The sequence below is a fragment of the Rhinichthys klamathensis genome, unplaced genomic scaffold (genome assembly GCF_029890125.1).
Source record: "Rhinichthys klamathensis goyatoka isolate OS25496 unplaced genomic scaffold, OSU_Roscu_1.1 h1tg000481l_1, whole genome shotgun sequence".
Taxonomy (NCBI): domain Eukaryota; kingdom Metazoa; phylum Chordata; class Actinopteri; order Cypriniformes; family Leuciscidae; genus Rhinichthys; species Rhinichthys klamathensis.
In genome coordinates this window covers 525,143-548,681 of record NW_026606968.1, presented here as the reverse complement: position 1 = coordinate 548,681, position 23,539 = coordinate 525,143, and the positions used below count along the sequence as shown (strand labels likewise).

The following is a 23,539-nucleotide window of genomic DNA, read 5'->3' as shown; positions in this document are numbered from 1 at the left end:
GAACGGCTCCCCTCCAGCCGCGACTCGGCTCCCATCGTTCATGTTTATGAGCCGTTCAAAAGAATCGGTTCGTTCGCGAACGTCACAACTCTACTTTCCATAGAAATACTGATTTTTATTCTGTACAAACTGTATATTCAATCCCCTAATCATAACTGATGTATTTTAACAAAGTGAACTGATGAGTATTTCTATACATTTCATGTTGACAGCATTATGTTATTTATTGTTTAAGTGTTATATTTATCTCTGGATAAAGGCTTAACCCTTGTGTTTTCTTCATTTGGGGCCGACACTAGTTATCTTTGGGGTCTCCAGGGACCCCAGACAAAAACATTTAATTTTGTAACACAATAATAGTTTTTTTTTTTTTTTTTTACAAATGTAATTTGACTGTAATTTTGATATATTTAAAATTTCTATAAATAAATAAATAAATATTTATTTAAATAGGCTTTTTACAAAAAAAAACAACATTTTATGTAAAGTTCACTTTATAAAAGACCCAGATTTCTAACATTCATGGGGATAACATGGATAACTTTATATGGTTTAATGTAAGATTTGTGCCCATTTTTTTGGAAAATGCAGTTTAAAAAAAAAAAAATAATTTTAACCACTAGATGGCTGTAGAGTTCCACTATTTGATATTCGATTAACTAAATATATATTTTTACAAGTTGGATTCAGTTGGATTCATACCGAAATAGTATAAAATCACAATTATAACAAAAATAAAATACTTTTGTCAAAGTTTAGCATTTTTGTACTGAAAAAGTTTTTCAATAATGTTATGATTAGAATCAAACCTGAACAATGTTACAAAGATACATTTTTAGATTTTATCATTTATTTCAATCGTCTGTTTTTAAAATAATTCTAAAATTGTAATCAACATTTCAGTTACTAACTAACAGAACAAAAATTATTAGAAATGAACAGTTATATTACATATTGAGTAAAAATACATGACATGAACATGAACAGCAATAACAAATGAGTTTTTTATAGCCTTACAAATGTATTCCTGTGTGTGTGTGTGTGTGTGTGTGTGTGTGTGTGTGTGTGTGTGTGTGTGTGTGTGTGTGTGTGTGTGTGTGTGTGTGTGTGTGTGTGTGTGTGTGTGTGTGTGTGTGTGCACATTTTCAATGTGTCAGTGTCACCAATTTATTTTTGTTATGTTTCTGCATTTTGGATGATTTTATTTTACAAATGATAAGAGAACAGTTTTTATACGTATATATGGTTTAATATATGGTTTGACGCGTCGATAAGAGCATGGTTGTCTATGCAACAAGGAATTCGCTATTGCTATTAGTGTAGTGTAGTGTAGTGTAGCCTTACAAATGTATTCCTTTGTGTGTGTGTGTGTGTGTGTGTGTGTGTGTGTGTGTGTGTGTGTGTGTGTGTGTGTGTGTGTGTGTGTGTGTGTGTGTGTGTGTGTGTGTGTGTGTGTGTGTGTGTGTGTGTGTGTGTGTGTGTGTGTGTGTATGTGCACATTTTCAATGTGTCAGTGTCACCAATTTATTTTTGTTATGTTTCTGCATTTTGGATGATTTTATTTTACAAATGATAAGAGAACAGTTTTTATACGTATATATATATATATATATATATATATATATATATATATATTAATATGTATATATTAGGGCCGGGACTTTAACGCGTTAATTAAGATTAATTAATTACACACTTTAACGCGTTAATTAATTACACAAAAAATTATTTTTAATTTTGCACCGCGGAACGTTTCTCACTGGATGAGTTTCGGCGGACCGATTATACTGGCGCACCAACTAGCGTTCATGACGAAGAAGCTGACGAGATCGCTTTGGTTGGCCGGTGGATGGGAAATGTTGTTACAAAAAACGAACGGATGGACGCGTCGATAAGAGCATGGTTGTCTATGCAACAAGGAATTCGCTATTGCTATTAGTGTAGTGTAGCAATATGCTATTTTGTTGCAATATGCTATTGCTACACTTAATGGCAAAAATTGCACTGGTCTGCTGGACTTGGTTGAACAAAAATAAACAATATTTTGTTGCTTAAAGGTGCCATGTGGAATGTCTGCCAAAAAATAAATTCATACTCCACATATTCCATACCAGATGGGGGCAGTATACCTCCAGAAAGTTGGCCTATAGTCTGTTTTTTAGTTTCGGGTTGTTAATCTTCTAAAACCGTCAAATCGTCCGCTTTGTCCCGCCAAAGCCTATTTTGATCGGTGAGTGATGTAGAATATAATGACTGCTGCGCTTGACAGGGCTTATAACGAGCAGAGAGAGAGAGAGAGAGAGAGAGAGAGAGAGAGAGAGAGAGAGAGAGAGAGAGAGAGAGAGAGAGAGAGAGAGAGAGAGAGAGAGAGAGAGCGAGAGAGAGCGAGAGAGAGCGAGAGAGAGCGAGAGAGAGCGAGAGAGCGAGAGAGAGCGAGAGAGCGAGAGAGAGCGAGAGAGCGAGAGAGAGCGAGCGAGAGAGAGCGAGAGAGCGAGAGAGAGCGAGAGAGAGCGAGAGAGAGCGAGAGAGAGCGAGAGAGCGAGAGAGAGCGAGCCCCGGCCGCGCGCGCGCACTCTCTCTCACGTCTTCAAACAACACGAGCGCTGCCCTGCTCTCTCTCCCTCGCGCATATTAATCAAATCAATTGACACGATAGTAAGACTGCAGTTCATTTGGAGATTTTTAGAGATTAGAGACTCAATGAACAACATCTCAACACTAAATTATAAAGGCCGGTCTCATATAGACGCGATTGACATCAGGTTAAAGTACGCCCACAAGCCGTGCGAGTTATTCGTGTACTGTAGTTTGGCTGGTGGTTATGTATGTTGCCCGCATACCGCCTCCCATGGCCGAAACTGGTATTACGACACCAGTCGGGCCGGCGCTAGTAACTTAGCATGCTAATTTAGGTTTATATCTCGGCAGCACTATAACTTGGCAATTTTTTAATGACATCATTGCACTTATTTCTTCTCATTCTTTTGATCCGTGTAGCTCATTTTTTGGATAATTTTACCTCAATTTTTACATAGAGCACCTTTAAGCTTATGTATGCAGTCATTATTCAATGGTATACTAAAAATCCATGTGAAAAAAATTACTTCTCACAGTTCTCAGGTCAAATATTTATGCGATTAAAATGCGATTAATTTCGATTAATTAATTACAAAGCCTCTAATTAATTAGATTAATTTTTTTAATCGAGTCCCGGCCCTAGTATATATTTCTGTCTGTGTGTTCTGCGTTGTTTCTGATTTTGATGATGAATTTTGTATATTTACTATGCGGGGTCTCCAGGGACCCGAAGACAACTAGTGTCACTATCTTTTTCACGCTAACATAAAAACAGAAATCATTACAATTTTTTATTTTTTTTTGTAGATCTAGAAAGTGTTGAGAGCCGTAGAAAGTTTCATACCATTTGGACAAAGATAATTATTTTAAAAATTTGAGCAAAAGTCATTTGCGGGTTAAAAAGACCCTGAAGAAAACCAGAGGCTTAATGTGTGTCATTGTTCTCTACAGGTTGTGGTATTGTGGAGTCACAGATGAAGGTTGTGTTGCTCTGGCTTCAGCTCTGAGATCAAACCCCTCACACCTGAGAGAACTGAATCTGTCATATAATAAACTAGGAGACTCAGGAATAAAGCATCTTTCTGATCTACTGGAGAATCCTCTCTGTAAACTGGAGACACTGTGGTAAGATCATCTCTACCATAAAGACTCTGAGTGAAGAAGGATTAATATGTAGATAGTGTGTACAATATATGTGTGGCGTAAGCCCCATCCGGGGTTAAAAATAATAATAATGCTATCAGTCAAATTCATCTTTACTTTGTTTATTTTGTGTTATTTTTGAGAAAGAAGAATCACTCCATCACATACAAAAGGAACAATTACACTTAATGCGACCAGTTTGAAATAACGGTGACACTTTATCACAAGTATACAGTAACACAGCGCTTATAAATCATTTGCAAACTATTAGTTTATAGTTATAGTTTATAGTATATAAGCTGTTGTTAAATTAATTGTTACTAGATTGTAGAGCCCGACCGATATATCGGCGGGCCGATATTAGGCATTTTCCAAACTATCGGTATCGGCATTTATAATGGCCGATAAATGAATATTTTAAAAAATGCGGTTGAGGTGATTCATGTAAGGGTGGCGCTGCCAATAAAGCACCTAAAAGCTGTCACAAAGAACTGGCAAAAGTAATGATTATGAATACAACAAATATAGCAAGTAGGGGTGTAAATCGGAGCCTACATGGCGATTCGATACAATACCGATTTCTTAAGCCAACGATTCGATTATTTCCGATACTTCAGAATTCCCCGCGATACGATACGATTCGATACGATTCAATAGTCGATATTTTTACATGATATCTATTAAGTTTCAAATAAATCAACACATTTTTTTTATAATTTGCCTTTTATTGAGAATACAGGAACAGTATTCTATTCACATAATGTGTATGTTGTGCTCAATGCACTGCAAATAGAACAGCAAATATAACAGTTACTGCATACAGTTCTAAACTTGATTCTATCGAATCCTGGTGCGTTTCCGTGCATCTTACGTCATCGCAAACGTGCACGACGCATGATAGAAAACAGAACGCGGGTCAATATATTGTGTTTTTTTATTTTATTTGGTGCTATTATGCACAGCTGAGTGAACAACACCGGTTTACTGTGTGTCGCATTTGGCTTTTTGCTGATTGCAAACGCAGGAGACAGTGGATTTCCATTAATTTGTTGCCCTGAGTCCACGCGCTATGTGTGTGCGAATACAGACTCACTCTCGCTCTTGTCCAAGGTAAATTATCAACACTATCATCCCTTACATGTGTTTTATTTAACTAAATACATCATAATCAGCTAAAAAGCATGCGCAGGTCACTTACTTCCTGAACAAGTGCGCACCCGAGTCCGTGATGCTTTCACATTCACGTGAGCCGCGGCACGGTTCGAGTGCAACCGAACTCAGCGCACCTCCTCCAGGCAGTCTCGGGTTTGGTACCCCAGTGCGCACCCCGGTCCGCATGACAGACAGCGTTTACATAATTAGCGATTTTTCATGCGAACCGTGCCCGTTCCGATCCGAGTTGGTGTGAAAGCACCCTAGACTTTTCAAGTAAGCTGTTGAAGTAGCCTTTTGTACACGTTAGCGCCTGTTTGTTTACGTTAGTAACTGCTAGTTTGGAGTTCGCCAACTAAGTGACTGAGGGTGCATTCACACTGGCAGTTTAGTTCGGTGACTAACTAACGTTAGCCCAGTGCATAACAACAATCGTTTGTACGCATATGAGCGGATGCTGAAAATAGACAGGCGGCAAAACAAACACATTAATCGATACTCTTGCGGACGCATCGATGCATCGAATCGTCGGCTGTATAATCGATACGAATCGATTAATATTTACACTCCTAATAGCAAGGAGACATTTTAATTGTTTATTAATAAACAAGTGTTTTCAGTCAGTGTCAGCCAAAGATGAAGTTGACGAGGCTGACTCGCGATCTTCAGTGAAGATAGAGAGAAATGCACATTTCATACGATTACATGAGTCTGTCTGTCTTTCGTTTTGAATTGTTCTGTTTAAAAGTAGACATTTCAATATAGATATATTTCAATTCTCAGGTCTATACGCTGAGTTTCGGTTCATGAGACGAGCTCCAGTTCACCCGCAGGCGCCTCCGTGTCGAGATTATCTATCGTCTGCTATATTTACTTCTTAAATCCAGGCAATTGGTTGATGAAACATTGATTAAAATTAAGATACAATTAATTATACAAAACGAAATTCACTTTGAAACGAAAGGTTTTGTGCTTTCTGTTTGATGTCTATGTGAAAGTTTCAAAGCATTTTAGTGCCGCTTTCAGAGCGCTCACGTCCGTAGTGCTGAACTGTCGCGTCTGTAACATTGTTTTTTCCTCATAAATGCGAACACGAAAAATAAAATGAATATTTGATGTAGCCTGTGGAGCCTGAGAGCCAACCCTTCTTCATCCGGTGGGTAGTAGCCTACTTGTGATTTGCGCTGTGTAATTCACAGAATTGATTTCTCTGCTACAAGCCTCTGTCACGTATTGTGTGAGCTTGTGACTATTGCAAGCGCAGCTGAGAAGTCCTGATTATATTGTCTGCTATATTTACTTCTTATTTATTAAGGCAATTGGTTGATGAAACATTGATTAAAATGCGTGGCGCGAGCGATCTTCGACAGTAAACTGATTCTGCTTTGTCTCGGGTAATCAGCTGTTGCGCCGCGAGCAGTAACGGCCGTGTCCGGTGTAGACACAGTGTTAAAGCTCATTCTGCCTGATAACACTACGTTACAACATCAAGCAATATTCCAAAAATTTATATAATTATAACACTTTATATAGGGCCATTTTGCATTAAGAGTTGCCTAGTTTCACGTTTAATACATTTTGCTTACTAATTATTTAAAATAGTATAAAAGTACTGTATACATATCGGTCGGGCTCTAAAAGATTGTATTATTATTATTATTATTAGACTATATACAAATAATTGGGTGCCGATACTATGAGTGTTGTGATTTTTAAGAATAGCGATTCTACAATATTGTGATTCGATTTTGCAATGTATTGTGATTTGTTTTTAACACTAGACTATGGAGAAAAGTTAAATCATACACTTATACAGACTGTACATGATGAATAAGATGAGTCATATTTACAAAAACAATTCATCACATCTCTGAGTTTTATTTCAGGAGCATCATACAGTAATACACTCTCTTGAATAAATAATTCAATAAATACATTTTTTAACAGTCACTTGTCGCCACCTAGTGGCAAAACAATGTAATTGATAAATGCATTATTTTAACGCATGATTCAACCGATGATTTTGTCAAAGGTTTAATAGACAGAAGAATTGGAAGAAGATCGTAAAACAGTAAACAAAAAAATTGCGATAGTTTGGTGAATCATTTTTTTCTCCCAGCCCTAACACACACACACACACACACACACACACATTCCTTTAAATGTTTACAAATACATTAAGCACACACACACACACACGTTTTCCATGTTTTATGGGGACTTTCCATAGAAATGATTTTTATACTGTACAAATTGTATATTCAATCCCCTAATCATAACTGATGTATTTTAACAACATGAACTAATGAGTATTTGTATATATTTCATATTGACAGCATTATGTTATTTATAGTTTAAGTGTTGTGTTTATCTCTGGATATAGGCTTAATGTGTGTCATTGTTCTCTACAGGTTGAGTAAGTGTGGAGTCACAGATGAAGGTTGTGTTGCTCTGGCTTCAGCTCTGAGATCAAACCCCTCACACCTGAGAATACTGGAGCTGTCTGGGAATAAACTAGGAGACTCAGGAATAAAGCATCTTTCTGATCTACTGGAGAATCCTCTCTGTAAACTGGAGGACCTGAGGTAAGATCATCTCTACCATAAAGACTCTGAGTGAATAAGGATTAATATGTAGATAGTAGGGGTGTGACGAGATTTCATCGAGTGAAAAGCTGTCTCGCGATATCGCCATGACTGAACGTGAGATTACCATAGAATATTCCACCGCTACACTCACATTCGCCTAAACTATCGTTTTGTTGTTTTATAAAAGAATAAAAACCATTATAAACTAATGTAAAAGTCTGCTCTGCTCATCCAGCGCGAGTTGCCGTTGCAATCAGTGCCGCACGAATCACAGTTCACTGATCGCGTGACGATGGCGGAGGATTCGTTGCGCAACATAGACTAACGTCTGATACATGTCTAATCTTGTAGAGTGTGCGCTCACACCGCTGCTCCCTATACACGAATCCGACGAGCGTTCTGTGTAGGCTGCCATCTTGTGGCGACGCCATTACTGAGCTGTTAGCGGTATGTAAACAAACCTCCGTGATAACGCACCCTCGATGACAGCTACAGCCAGGCAGAATGACTTGTTGGGTTGATGATGTTAGACAGTGGCCTCCAGTCACAGATGAAGGTACAAACGATCTTACAGATTATTTATGAAAATAGCTTGGCAAGCTAGCTAGGCTAACGTTAGCTAACGAGGAAACTATCAAAAGATCTGTCCATTTGGCAACAATAAATAAATGAATGACATCAAATAAACGAATTCATGTTTTTCATTTGTGTCCATTATTTATCTAATTTTCACATTGCAAAAGGCAAGGGTAAGGTACAGCTAGAAAGTATACATAATATCGACCAATTAGTGTTTTTAAACCATGGAAAGAGGTCAATATAACAGCAGGAGAACAATTATGTCACATAACGTTACATTTAGCTCAGGAAAGCCATTTAATGACCATAGCGTGTTAATTGAATAGAAAAAATAGCTAGAGAGGAGATTTTGCTGAGCACTATATTACATATTTATTATATTTTTTTACTTATGTCATTAAATAATTGTTATTATAACAAAAACTGCATTATATTTAATTTAATTTGTTAGTTTAATTTGTTATTTAAAAACAATTCTGTCAGAGTCAAGCAAATCAAACATTAACAACAGACATAACAGTAATGTTACTAACGTCACTGCCCCAATGCGCCCTTTACTGCCGCCACTGAAACAATTTAAACCGGAACATGTTTTCCCACTCGACATTATAAAAGTTGTAACGTTAGTGACAGTCGTAAATCGCGGGCTGTTTATTCCAGTGGACGCAAGTTGCAACTAAAACAATAGGAGGCAATGGCGCAACGCTACCCAGCAACAGCTCAGTTATGGCGCCCGCTTACTTCCGGTAGTTTCGCCGGATTCGTCTATACACAGAGTACGCGCGGTCACGAATTTGAAAGTGAAGGGTAAAACACAAGCTCCCTGATGTGCATTGCGCACAAATTAGGCTGCATATACATACAATAGTCTGTCTCCCAATACCCATCTCTGGACTGTTTATTTGCGGCTATGGTCTCAGTTTGCACTGTGAATATTGAGAGAGTACTGTAACGTATAAAGGACAACAGACAATTGAGGCTCCGTTTCTGAACTTATAATGGGAACGCAAGAACAACTGTAGAGACAAACACACCAGCCTCGTTTCTCTCTACCTATACCTATAACTGCTGGTGCAAAATAAAACCGCAATTTCACAACAATTATAAAGAGTCTGTGTGCTAACTTTGATTATGGTTGCACTTGCACTTATTGTTTGCACTTAATAAGACTAAGAGAAAACTGTTATTTATTTTTGTTATTTATACTGTTTTTATTTCTCTGTTAAATGTGTGTTAAGGAGTTCAGTTAGGAGGTCACACACAGCCTCAATCAGAAGTTCTGAAAGCTCTTAAATGTACAGTAAGGTCTGAAGAGACTAATGTGAAATCATACAGGAGAAAAGCCAGTCAATAAAAACCCTTTACAGTGCTTGTATATTGTTTTCTTTCAATGCATTTGGTAATTCATACTCATAAAGTAGACCTGAAATGACATGCATTAGAAGATTATTAGTTAAACATTGAAAAATGCACCTGCATACTATTTTTCCAGTCATGAATTTTGTCATTGAGGATTTCTGAAAAATTGTGCAAAAATCTCGTCTCGTCTCGTTCTCGTGAGATAAGCGTCTCGTCACACCCCTAGTAGATAGTGTGTACAATATATGTGTGGCGTAAGCCCCATCCGGGGTTAAAAATAATAATAATGCTATCAGTCAAATTCATCTTTACTTAGTTTATTTTGTGTTATTTTTGAGAAAGAAGAATCACTCCATCACATACAAAAGGAGCAATTACACTTAATGCGACCAGTTTGAAATAACGGTGACACTTTATCACAAGTATACAGTAACACAGCGCTTATAAATCATTCGCAAACTATTAGTTTATAATTAATGAACAGTATAAGAGTATATTGTAATATTTGTGGAGGAACAATAACACACGCAGAGACGGAGCCAAGTTGAGTGCCGTTTACTTCTGGTACAACACTGATACAGATCAGTTTCCGGGCGAGAGTGCCCACACCCCTTTACCGTATTTCCTCTAATACTGATACTATCATTACCATACAGTATAAACTACTACATATATAAGCTGTTGTTAATATATGAATCAGTATTACTAGATTATATTCTTATTATTAGACTGTATACAAATAATTGGGATAAATGTCTCGTCTCTCTCTCAGTATATGAGCAGCGCGAGGGCTTTCAGTGACTCAGTCCAGTGTTGACAACTATGTTCAGAGGAAAGTAGCTAACGCCTTCCCTAAGGGCTGTTCACACCTGGCCACTTCAAGCGTTTTCTGTGATGGGATAGCTATCCGATCGTGAAGAGACCAGGTGTAAATGCCCTGCGAAACACATTCCAGACGGATCCGATCGCTCAAACCACTTCAGGAGGAGGTCTGAGACCGTTCCAGACCAAACTGGACAAGTGTAAATGCATCTGGTTGTTGAATCCACATATGTACATTTTACTCCTCCCAAAAATGCTAAAAAATAAACATGTGAGAGCGTGTTATAGGCTTATGTCATGTTCTAGCCAGATAAGACTTGTTTGTTTCCACATATGTTAGAGCGAGAGAGAGAGACGGCAGGGAGAGAGCAAGAGCTCGCGCTCGCACCACTGACAGCATTTGGGGGTCACTGAGGTTTGACCAGAGAGACGCTAGATTTGTCGCTAGTCGCTTTAAAAAACTAAAATCACTAAAGGGGTCTGAAAAGTCGCTATAATAGTGACAAAGGCTGTGAGTTTAACACTGATTCAGTCTCACGCCGCTTCCACACGTCCACTAGACAGGGATATTACGACACTCATAGATAACCACACGCTTCAGCCTCTGTTGGAGCAAGAGTGGCTAACTTCTGTCAACCTCGGCTATAAGCGAGGAAGAAAATAAAGCCATTTCATTCGAATCAATATCGGTTCTGGAATAAAAATAATACATTTCAGATCGTAAACAAAAAAAATTGTGATAGTTTGGAGAATTGATTTTTTTTTCTCTCCAGACCTAACACACACACACACACACACACACACACACACATACATTCCTTAAAATGTTTACAAATACATTAAGCACACACACACACACACATTCCTTAAAATGTTTACAAATACATTAAGCACACACACACACACACACACACACACGTTAGGTTTCCATGTTTTATGGGGATTTTCCATAGTAATATTGATTTTTATACTGTACAAACTGTATATTGAATCCCCTAATCAATAAATCCCTAATCCGTGTATAATTCGTTCAGTCATTTTTTTATTTAATATTGAAAGTATAAAAAGTATTCTTTTTTTCTTCAAAATGAAAAACAAGAATTCATTTAGATTTTTCGTGTTTCGTTCTCAGGTAGAAACATTAATAACGGCTTGAATATTGGATTTCTACACGCGGGCGGGAATGAAACGCCCCTTTCCTCTGATTTATCAGCCGGAGATCAAACTGTGTCGTTTTTGGACAAAATTAAAAACACTAAAAAGGAACCGTTTTCTCATTTTTCTACTTTCAATATAAAAAATAAAAAATAAACTGTACGACTGATACACGGATTCAAACTGATGTATTTGAACAGCATGAACTAATGAGTATGTGTATATATATTATTTTAAGTGTTGTGTTTATCTCTGGATATAGGCTTAATGTGTGTCATTGTTCTCTACAGGTTGTGTGTGTGTGGAGTCACAGATGAAGGTTGTGTTGCTCTGGCTTCAGCTCTGAGATCAATCCACTCACACCTGAGATATCTGGATCTGACTGGGAATAAACTAGGAGACTCAGGAGTGAAGCTGCTGGAGGATCTGAGGGATGATCCACATTATAAACTGGAGATACTAGAGTAAGAATAGTTCTTAACGATTTTCATCATATTTTCATTTAAAGTTTAAATGGCTGTTTTACTCACTAGAAATAATAGTAAAGGTTCAGTGTGTGTGTGTGTGTGTGTGTGTGTGGGAATATTGTGTCTGAGATCATCAGATAATAAATCTTAAATTCAGTTTCTGCTTTGTTAGGTAGTTGTTACATGCTTTGGTGTGTGTGTGTGTGTGTGTGTGTATGAGATTATGCTGATTTGGTGGACAGGTTTGTGTGTGTTTAGAGAGAGACACACACTGAGTAAGATATACATCGTGAAGCAAACCACCAAAATAACAGTCGTCGCAAAATACACATTTAGTGATTTTATGGCGCTTCAGATTTGGTTTCTGTGCCGCTTCTTCTGTGTAAAGCCTTATGTGTGTGATAATCTGAGATTTGGGTTGTGTGTTATTAACTGATATTAAATGTGTAGTGAGTGTAATGATGATTTCTGCTGGTTCTGGATCAGCTGTCCGGTGTGTGAAAGTGACCTTTCAAGTGCTTTTGATTCTGTAAAGTGACTTTGAGCATCAGATAGAAGCGATATTATCATGTTTGAGAATGAATTAATATAGATTAACTAGTTAGTTTTCTTATGTAAAGATGTGACAGATGTAATATCTCATACTGCATATGTGACTGTGTGTATTTTATTTTAGGTTAAAGAGGACAGTCTGATCTTCTGCTGATCATCTGATGGTGAATAAGGATCCACTACAGAGACTCACAGTCAACAGAATCAACAGAGACTGAAGATACAGTGACTTCACTGTTATAAATTAAGACTTCATTTAGATTTCAACGATCCTCTGACAGACCTGATGAGGCGGCAGTGAAACACCTTTTATTTCACAGCAAATTACACTTTCTCATTCATAGATTAACCTTTTTATTTGTATAAACACACAGTATAAACTCACAAATGTTGGAGTTTTAGAGTAAATATAGAGCCTGAATGTGTTAAACCAGCAGAGGGAGACAAACACTAATGAAAGATTCATTTTTCATAATTATGAGAAGATAAAACAGTTCAAGCTCACTTTTAGAAAATAATGGAAGATTGAGTTCATACATCATGTTTTTAATAATAGTTGTATTACATTTGTATTAATGTATTAAAGGTGTCATATGATGCATTTTCATGTTTTCTTTTTCTTTAGTGTGTTATGTTGCTGTTTGTGTGTGTATAAGATCTGCAAACTTACAAAGCTCAAAGTCTCCTACAGAAAGATTTATCATATCTAATGTCCGGCACACACTGTATGATTCTGTTCCAGACGAAAGATGACCAAGCCTTTTCCTCAAATTGCTTCATGAAATGGCGTATTGATCAACACGACATGGCGCTAAAACTTAAAACTACTTTCCTCAAGCTCCATTTGCAAAGTTGTCATGCCAAGTTCAGCTCTTTCTCTCGTCACTGGACGAAACAGCCGGAGACAGAAAGGCATCAGACATAAATGCATCTTTTAGTCTGAGGCTGTTTCGTCCGATGCCTGATTGTACGAGACTTGACATTGATGTTGTTTTTCCTGAGACCTGAAGCCTTTTCCTCATATGAGTGAGGTCTGAGATGTCCTGAACTGCTCACCGTAGTTTCGAACGGCTATTCAGTTCGACTGTGTATTTAAATTGGGAAATGCTGTCTACACACTAGCTTATAGATTACAGTAAGACTAACATATTCATGCTAAAAGACAAAAAACTTACATTTTTATTTCACTGGGGACTTTAAGAGATCTACTAGTTACACACATTAGGATATCATCACTAACTTGAGATGAAATGAAGTTCCTAAACGTAAGTTATGGAGGAGCGAGTCCATCTAATCTGTCAGTCATCAGGAGTGTATAAGCATCCGGTTCGCTCTCTCCAGTGTCAGCCGCTCCAGCGTCCGGTAGTGCCGTACTGAACAATGTCCAACATCCGGAAATACAGCGCTTTCCTTCAGACGACGAGTTGTCCATTCTTCCAGAGACCCAACAGTCACATCTCGCAGAAGATCTTACAGATCCAAACACAGAAACTCTTTCTGAGCGCAAAATCCAGCGCTCATTCAAACCAGCTCCAGAAGACTCTCTCTCCTCCCCTGGAGATCTCCAGTTTAAACTGCTCCTCCTCCATCTTCTTCCCAGACTTCATCTCTTCATTCTGCCGCTGCTAATACACCGATTCTACAAATGGTCCATTTCTCCTCAAGAGCTCAACTCGACGATCTCTTCATTAGTTCCAGCAGTTCCAGCATTAGAGCAAACTCTTCAACATCTCATGAAAGCGAGACTCGTCCCTCATCCACTTCTGTTTCTCTCCCGGCCCGGCGTTCTGAACACACACATTCTCAGCGCTGTTCCTCGCACTTCCTCGTCCTCCAACAACAGCCGCCGTGAAGAAAAGTTCTGCTGCTTTTCCAATACACACACACACACACACACACACACACTCTCTGGCGGATGAGTTGAGCGATGTTTATTGCAGGTTTGCCGTCAGAGACTTCTCACAGGAGCAGAAACTGCACTGGACGCCTCGTCTGGACTGGATTATCCTCAAACACTCACTGACCCGCATATGGTGGAGAGACTGTGTCCACATGTGTGTCCTAACAAGGCTTCTGGGCCAGACGCGTCTCTGGGCGGACACTGAGATCTTGCAGTCGAGAGCTGGCAGAAGCTGGCGCCCGTTTATCAGACATCTATGCACACACACACAGTTCCTCAGTGTGGAAGAGCTCCACTATTATCCCTGTCCCAAACAAGCTTTGCTGTGAGGAGAATAATGATGATCCTCCAGTAGCGCTCGCTTCTACAGTAATGATGTGTTTGGAGAAAATGATGATTAATGTAGTAAAAACAGCGGTCAGTGTCTATCAGAGCCATTTCACTGTGCATACAGGAGCAATAGAAGCACAGAGGATGCGGTTATAGCTATAACACACTTTATAAACAGGCATTTAGAGGATCCGAGCTCGTCCGCACGTCTGATATTTCTAGATCTGAGTTCAGCTGTTAATATGCTGCCGCCGCATCTCTTCATTGCAAGGCTGAATGACTGTAAAGTTCCTCCTCTTATTATAAAATGGTGTTGTTGTTGTTTGTCCGAGCGCAGGCGGCGGGTTAGTGTTAATGAACACTGTCTGAGTTCAGGACGTTGAGCACAGGAGCTCCTCAGCGCTGTGTTAGTTCACCGGCTCTGGTCACTCTGGACACAGATCAGTGCAGAAGCCGTTATTATAATAACCACATTATTACATTCTCAGATCAGACTGCAGTTTTAGGGTTAGTGAAGAAGAAAGAGGACTCGTCTGAATGTCTTTCAGAGATTGGAAGGTTTGTGGATTGGTGTGAGGACGACCACCAGCTCTGAATGCCAATAAGACAAAGGAGAGTGTGTGTGAGCCTAGAGGAGTTGCTGATCACAGGCCTGAGATCACACACACTCACACCATCATACAGGGCCTTCATATCAATATCTGGCTCTCTTTCATAACTCACTGACATGCAATATCCATGTAGATCATCTTTGTAGTCGTTACAGCAACGGCTGCTCACACACACACACACACACAGACACTCTCTCACACACACACACACACACACACACACACACACACACACACACACACACACACACACACACACACACGCACTCTCTCTCACACACACACACACACACACAGACACTCTCTCACATACACACACACACACACACACACACAGACACTCTCTCACACACACACACACACACTCACGCACTCTCTCTCTCACACACACACACACACACACACACACACACACACACATTCACTCACTCACTCTCATAAATAGCCATCCTAACACAACAACTCTCTCTCTCACACACACACACACACACACACACACACACACACACACACACACACACACTCTCTCTCATAAATAGCCATCCTAACACAACAACTCTCTCTCTCTCTCTCTCTCTCTCACACACACACACACACACACACACACACACACTCTCTCTCTCTCTCTCTCTCTCTCTCTCTCATAAATAGCCATCCTAACACAACAACTCTCTCTCTCTCACACACACACACACACACATTCACTCACTCACTCTCATAAATAGCCATCCTAACACAACAACTCTCTCACACACACACACACACACACACACACACACACACACTCTCTCATAAATAGCCATCCTAACACAACAACTCTCTCTCTCTCTCTCTCACACACACACACACACACATTCACTCACTCACTCTCATAAATAGCCATCCTAACACAACAACTCTCTCTCTCTCACACACACACACACACACACACACACACACACACACACACACACACACACACACACACACTCTCACTCTCATAAATAGCCATCCTAACACAACATGGTGTCAGAAGATTGCACAAGAACGGCATAGGAGGACAGAGAGAGCCCTTTTGCCAAGAGTGATATGAAGAATTCACGCTAGTGGATGTGAAATTTCACAGACCAAAGATCGTTCGACACGTGCAGAGGAGAGAGCTGCGTGAGGGAAAATGGAGCGGTTTCAGGTACTGCCACCACAAAAGTTCGACTTTTCAGAACCAGAAGAGTGGCCAAAGTGGAGTAAAAGGTTTGAAAGATTTAGAGTTGCATCTGGACTTGAGTTACAAGCAGAAGAGAACCAAGTGAATGCACTCGTGTATACGATGGGCGATGCGGCAGAGGACATCCTTACATCCCTGCGTTCACTCCAGAACAGCTCAGTGAGAACAACACTGTCATGGAGCGACTGATCAACACTCTGTAGAGCGAAGAAATGTTCAAGTTTAATATGAGGCAGCAAGAAACAGGAGCTTAGCATTGCCTAGCTGAGCATTGCGGATGGAGAATTATATAGTGAAATGATTCGGGACAGATTAGTGGTTGGACTGAGAGATAAAAGATGGTCAGAGCAACTTCAGATGGATTCTGAACTCCCTCTAGAGAAGGCTGGCACACGTGTACGCCAAAGTGAGCTGGTGAAGAAACAGCAAGCTGAAAGCCCATTTCAAAAATGACATAGCAACAAATGTTGGCATTGTTCATGCACAGCAACGACCTTACAATAAAGGCCGAGGTATGATGCGGAGGAAGCCTGCTAGGATGCAGAGAAGCAAACAGTGCCAGAAAAGCCCATCTCATGTGAGTGGTGTGGAAAAACTCACAGCAGATTTCAATGCCCAGCAAGACAAGCACACTGCAACCTTTGTAAGAAAAAGGGTCATTATGTGAAAGTTTGCAGGTCCAGAGGGATAAGTGAAGTAAACACGACTCGCGATGAACAAGAGAGTGGCAGAGCATTCTTAGGTGCTGTTAGTACAGAGCAGAATGATGATAAAACTAAAAGTGAATAATTCTGAGGTGTTGTTCAAAGTGGACACGGGAGCAGATGTCACGGTGGTTTCTGAAGAACTGTTTGAGGAGGAAAACTTTGGTAAACTGCAGAAAACCTCAGAGATACTGCTGGGACCAGGTCAAGATTCACTGCAGGTCAAGGGAAGGTGCACAGCTAAACTCAGCACGAAAAATAAAGGTTCTGCTTCAACCGACTGTGTTTTGGGATATCGTCGGCTCCAGAACATTTCCAGAAAAGGATGTCGCAAATGCTGGAGGGTCTAGAAGGGGTCTTGTGCCGCATGGACGATATATTAGTGTTCGGAGCGTCCCAGACAGAACATGATCAACGTCTCTTTGCTGTGCTGCAAAAACTGCAAAAGGAAGGAGTGACTCTCAATGATAAATGTGAATTCTCTAAGAAGAGTGTGAAGTTCCTTGGGCAGAAACTGGATGAGTCAGGAGTTCATGCAGATCCTGAAAGTTGCGTGCAGTCACACAAATGAGCGAGCCAACACATGTAAGTGAAGTGCGGAGATGAAGTGCATGATAAATCACCTAGGGAAGTTTTTACCAAACCTAGCTGAGAAAACGCAGCCTTTGAGAGATCTACTGCAGGAACAGAATATGTGGGCATGGGGAGAGCAACAACAGAGAGCTTTTGAGGACATTAGAAGAGATCTAAGCACACCGCCGGGGCTGGCTCTTTACAATCCAAAAACCACCACAGTTGTTTCAGCTGATGCATCATCATACGGGCTAGGAGCTGCATTGCTACAGATGCAAGGTGAGCAGCTTAAACCTGTAGCCTACGCATCAAGAGCACTCACAAACATGGAGAGGAGATATGCGCACATTGAAAAGAGGCCTTAGCTGTCGCCTGGGCTTGTGAGCGCTTCTCAGACTTTCCCGTAGGTCTTTCCTTTCATGTAGAAACAGACCACACACCATTGGCACCCCTCTCGAGTTCAAAGAACCTAGACGAACTACCACCACGTGTACAAAGATTGCGGATGAGACTCATGAAATTCACTTACACTATTTCAAACGTTCCAGGAAAAAAATATTGCGAGTGCCGATGTCCTCTCCAGAGCACCTGGACAAGAAGGAGAACATGACGGACAACAAAATGAAGAAGAGATGAACCTGTACGTGAACTTTATTGTCACAAGCTTTCCTGCAACTGAAAAGAGACTTCGTGAAGTTCAGCAACATCAGGAAGCTGATCCAGTTTTACAGCTGGTGAAAAAGTGCTCTCTAGAGGACTCTAGAAACACAGTGGAAACCATGTGCAGCAGCGCTTCAATGTGCTGGGAGTTAACCATAGAAAATGGACTGCCGTTAAAAGGCTGTCGACTGGTGATCCCAACATCACTACAGACTGATATCCTGGAGGAGTTGCACAGTGCACACCAGGGCATAGCAAAGTGTAGAGAACGTGCGGAATTGGAAGAAGAATAAAAAAGGTTATCATCACGTTTGTCTGACCTGGTTTACTTCAGCATAAGATATCGATAAATAGCCATCCTAACACAACAACTCACACACACACACACACAACTCTCTCTCTCACACATACTCTCTCTCTCTCTCACACACACACACACACAAACACACATACTCACTTACTCTCACACACACACACACACACACACACACACACACACACACACACACACACACACACACACACACACACACACACACACACACACACACACACTCACACACACACACACACACACACAAACACATACACACTGTCACACACACACAAACTCACACATACACACACACACACACACACTTACACACACACACTCTCTCTCTCTCTTTCTCTCACACACACACACACACACACTATTCTAGGATTATTCGGTTGTGTATAATGCTTTGTGAAACTGATACTGGAGAATAAGTCTTGCTGCTGTTAATAATGTTGTTTGAGTGATTGTATGATCTTCGCTACAACGGAAAGTATGTGATGTTTTGAATGTGGAGACTATTAGGCCACCAGAAATAGTTTTGTCCTCATAGAAAACAAAACGAGGAGAAAAGTGCAGAGACTGAAAACTATGAAATGAGAAATCAGTCGGATCGCGGAAAAACGAGTGATAAAATCGAAAAAAGACACACGCTGGTGAAAGAAACGTATGCACAACCGAAAAATAAAAAAAGTACAAATTGAAAAACAAATGGAAGAGATTCAGGATAAAAGTTCAACTAACTGTCCTCCTTCCCCTGAGAACACACAGCTTTCAGAAGGACAGGCTGAGTCAGACCAGGAGTCAATGTCAAGAGCAGAGGTGATGGCTCTTCTTTTCCGAAAGTGCTGGTGTTTCAGAAGGAGCTGATCAGAGTGTTATATGTGGCATTGATATGGAAGCTGAAAAGGCAAGTGGAAGCGGTTTGCAGTGTGTTGAGACTGATGATAACGTGTGTGTTGATGAATCAAGATGTGATAGTGACAGTTGTTCAGAAGTTTCTGAGTTTGAGTTGAGTCAGTCATCTGGAGATGTGTGTATTCTGTGGAAGAGTTTAATGACTTTCTGGATCAAACAAAAGGACAGAAGGTGGATGTTCTGAAGTTTTTTCACATGGTTATGGGTGCTGGTCTTATATATTTCTCTCTCTGTCTTTTTTCATTCCTGTTTCTTCTCCCCTCTTTTAACATGCAAACCTTAAGAGTTAGTACTTTAAACATTAATGGTGCGAGGAATAGAGAGAAACAAGGCTTATTAACTGAGTTCCTTAAGCTCAAAGAATCGCATGTAACATTTTTACAAGAAACTCACAGTGACGAGAGCAATGAGACAGATTGGGGATTGTGTTGGGAGGGCAGTTACTCTTTAAGTCATGGAACAAGTTTAAGTGCTGGGGTAGCCATACTTTTTTACCCTTACCTCAATGTTGATATAGTGTCAAAAGTAGAATTAGAAAAAGGTCGCCTTCTTGTTGTAAAAACAAAAATTGATGAATATAATTTCATATTTGTTCATATTTATGCTCCAAACAGAAGTGCAGATAGAATAATTCTATTTAAAAAACTGAGTGAATATTTGAAAAATGTGAATGCAGATGATTTTCTAATATTAGGAGGTGACTGGAATGGAATACAGTTGATTTTACTTTGGATAGGAATAATACTGAACCAGATTTTGAATCGCCTGCCTTTCTAAAAAAAAAATATTTGTCAAAATGATTTGTTGGATGTGTGGAGAGAGAGGAAAGTTAAACAATACACTTGGATAAAAATTTCACAAGAGAGAATAAGTGCAGCTAGATTAGATAGATTTTATGTTTGTAAAAAAGCTAATAACAGGATTGTGTCTGCGAACATTGTGCCGTGTTGTTTTTCGGACCATCATTTTGTTACTTGCAATTTGTCTTTGTCACAGACTCAGTGCAAAAGTGGAAATTGAATGTACGTTTGTTACAGGAGAAAGATTTCATTGAAAGATTTAAATACTTTTGGGGGTCTTGGGTTTCACAGAAAGGTGAATATGAAAACCTAGTTCAGTGGTGGGAATTGGGAAAAACACAAATTAGAATTTTTTGTCAACAGTTTTCTTCGTTCTCTACAACACAGATTAAGGAAAAAATTCATTAATTAGAAAAGTAAATAGTAAAGATGCCATCTAATATGGTGCTGCACTCAAACACTGTGATGGAGAACTTCTGTGAGAGGAAGAATGCACTGAACTCTCCACTGCAAGGGCAAGCTAAGGGAGCACTTATAAGGGCACGGTTTCTGTCAGTCCATGATATGGAGGCTCCAACTACATGTTTTTTTAATCTGGAAAAAGTCTCAAAAAAGCAGAGTGTAATGCATTGTCTGACATTCCCAGATGGGTCTAAAACATCTGACCTAAAAAACATGAGGAAAATTGCTGTGGACTTTTATTCAGAATCTTTTAGAGCTGAAAAGTGTGATTCGCAGAGGACATCGGACTTGTTTGAGCAACTTCCGACTCTTAATGGAAAACAACGTGCAAGTTTGGACAGTGTTTTTTCTTTTCAAGAATGGACTGAAGCTGTACAGCAGTTGAAGCCTGGTCGTGCACCAGGTACTGATGGTCTGCCGGGGGATTTCTATAAAGCCATGTGGGGAATCATAGGTAAAGACTTTTATGAAGTTGTACAGAAATGCTATGAGGAGCAGAATCTTCCAGGAGCTGTCCGAGGGCTGTCCTTGTTCTTATTCCCAGAAAAGGAGACATAAGTCTCATGAAGAACTGGAGACCCGTTTCCATTCTCACTACTGACTATAACATTCTGGCGAAAGGTTTGGTTAATAGAGTGTGTTTTGGGTGATATCATTCATAAAGATCAATCATACTGTATTACAAATAGATCTATTTACTATAACATCTATCTAGTGAGAGATTTACTAGATTATTGTAAATTAACGAGTTCGTTTGCCCATAAAATCTTTAAGATATTAGGTTAAACTTATTTGGCTTGCTGTCCGCTGGAGAGGGGCTCGATGAAGCAGCTTCAACTCGAGCTCTGATATACCCCCCAGTGGCTAAATGTAGGACCTGTTAATTAAAGGGCAAGGTACCTAAGATGAAGGTGGAGTTTGGGGAGGTGGAGGGATACTGGAACAGCTGATACTCGGGAGAGGTAAGCGGCTGCTTATATACTCTGTTTGTTGATTGAAAGATTGGATGGGCTCGCTCCTCCCTAACTTACGTTTAGGAACTTCATTTAACGAGTTCGTTTGCCCATAAAATCTTTAAGATATTAGGTTAAACTTATTTGGCTTGCTGTCCGCTGGAGAGGGGCTCGATGAAGCAGCTTCAACTCGAGCTCTGATATACCCCCCAAAAGTGTTGAATAAATATTTGGGACAGCAAGTTAGAATAACGTGATCAAATACAGGATGCCTAAGAGCTTAAAGTATGTTACCCCCCAAAAAGAGTGGAAATTTAAAGCTGTATGGAGCATGGATGGACGCTGCTGCGGCAGTGATATGTTTAATGGGGCTCCTGGCTGGACCTGCGTCTCCCTATAATGCCCACCATGTGGGGCTATGAGTGGAGCTCCGGCGGGAGCTGTGTTTTAAAGAGTGTGCCTGCGTTCGTTGTGGAGTGAAACGACATGGGCTTGTGGAAATTTGACTGGGGTACATCTCACCGCTGCACTGCTGCGGCAGTGACTTTCAGAAATTACTCCTGCGGGAGTATCTTGGGACTGGAGGTTTGAGTACGAGGTTGGAGAAAGCCCTGCCACATCCATGACATGGAGCTCCATGGAGTTAGAGAACATGGGGCTTCCAGATGTCACAAACGGGGAAGAAGGTCCTCGTCCCTAAAGGCAAACGGGCCACCAGTATCTGAAGCGAAACTCCCTACGCAGCAAGAGGGAGCCTACGGTATACATAGGAAATGCAGAACTACCATCCTTCTGACGCAGGGGGCGGAGATCACATAAAGACATAATGGCCCGTCGCGTTCGAGGGACGTACGATCCTTGGTACCTCCAGTCCTGATTTTTTTCGGATAGGAGGGCCCACACTGCGATCCGAACGGGAGAGCCTCCATGGTTGAAAACATGAAGGATCACACAGCGATTCGGAAAGGGAGAGCCCCCACGGCGCCCGAACGGAAAGCTCACACTGCGATTCGACCGGGAGAGCTCCCGCTGCGTTTCGAAGGAGAGAGCCCCCCCATATGTATAAATAGGGAGTTCACTCGGCGATCAAAACGGGAGAGCCCACACAGCAAGTCGAACGGGAGAGCCTATGATGCATCTGAACGGAAGAGCCCACACGGCAATTCAGATGGGAGACCCCACTCCAGGAGTGGTAGGTCACGCACATCTGAAAAGGGAGAGCTCTCACTGCATCCAGATGAATACGCGCCCTGCGGGGCTAGGTAAGCGGGGAGATGCAAAATAGTAGGGAGAAGCGGTCCAGACTTAGAGGGATGCTAGTGTTTGCTGTGCTTGTCTAATGTTTTGCAGATCTGAACGAATGTATGTTTCGAAGGCGAGGGACGACCATCGACCTAGCATTTTGATTTGGTGATCGGAAGAAAGCCAAATTGAACATGGCGTCTGGGGCTCTTGCTTTGTTAGGAGAACAAGACCTGAGCGGAGAGTGGTTAGGCAGGCCGTAGACGCTAAGAATGTCGACGGTTAAAGTTAGCTGAGGAGCGGCGCACAGGGCACATAGAACGGGCGTGAGCTCCGCCACAGAAATTACAGACATGGAGGAAGTGGCATCGTTGTCTGTTGCAACGTGATGAATTAAAGCTGTTGCACACTTGTCTGCCTGGAACTGAGGTAAAAATCTGATTACGGTCATTCCTTGATTGAGGGACATATG

General features: G+C 40.6%; 1 protein-coding gene across 50 annotated transcripts in view; it reads left to right on the top strand.

Moving 5' to 3' along the window:
- The window catches only part of LOC130072179 (protein NLRC5-like), a 912,375-nt gene that overhangs the window by 429,348 nt on the left and 459,488 nt on the right, over positions 1–23,539 (top strand). For 45 of the 50 annotated variants that reach the window (XM_056237149.1, XM_056237148.1, XM_056237144.1 and 42 more), the window contains 2 exons: positions 3,529–3,702; positions 7,284–7,457. The exons of the other annotated variants lie outside the window; for them this stretch is intronic. In XM_056237149.1, the coding sequence (XP_056093124.1) occupies positions 3,529–3,702; positions 7,284–7,457 (348 nt within the window). The remainder of the gene's footprint in view (positions 1–3,528; positions 3,703–7,283; positions 7,458–23,539) is intronic. 50 annotated transcript variants of the gene reach the window in all.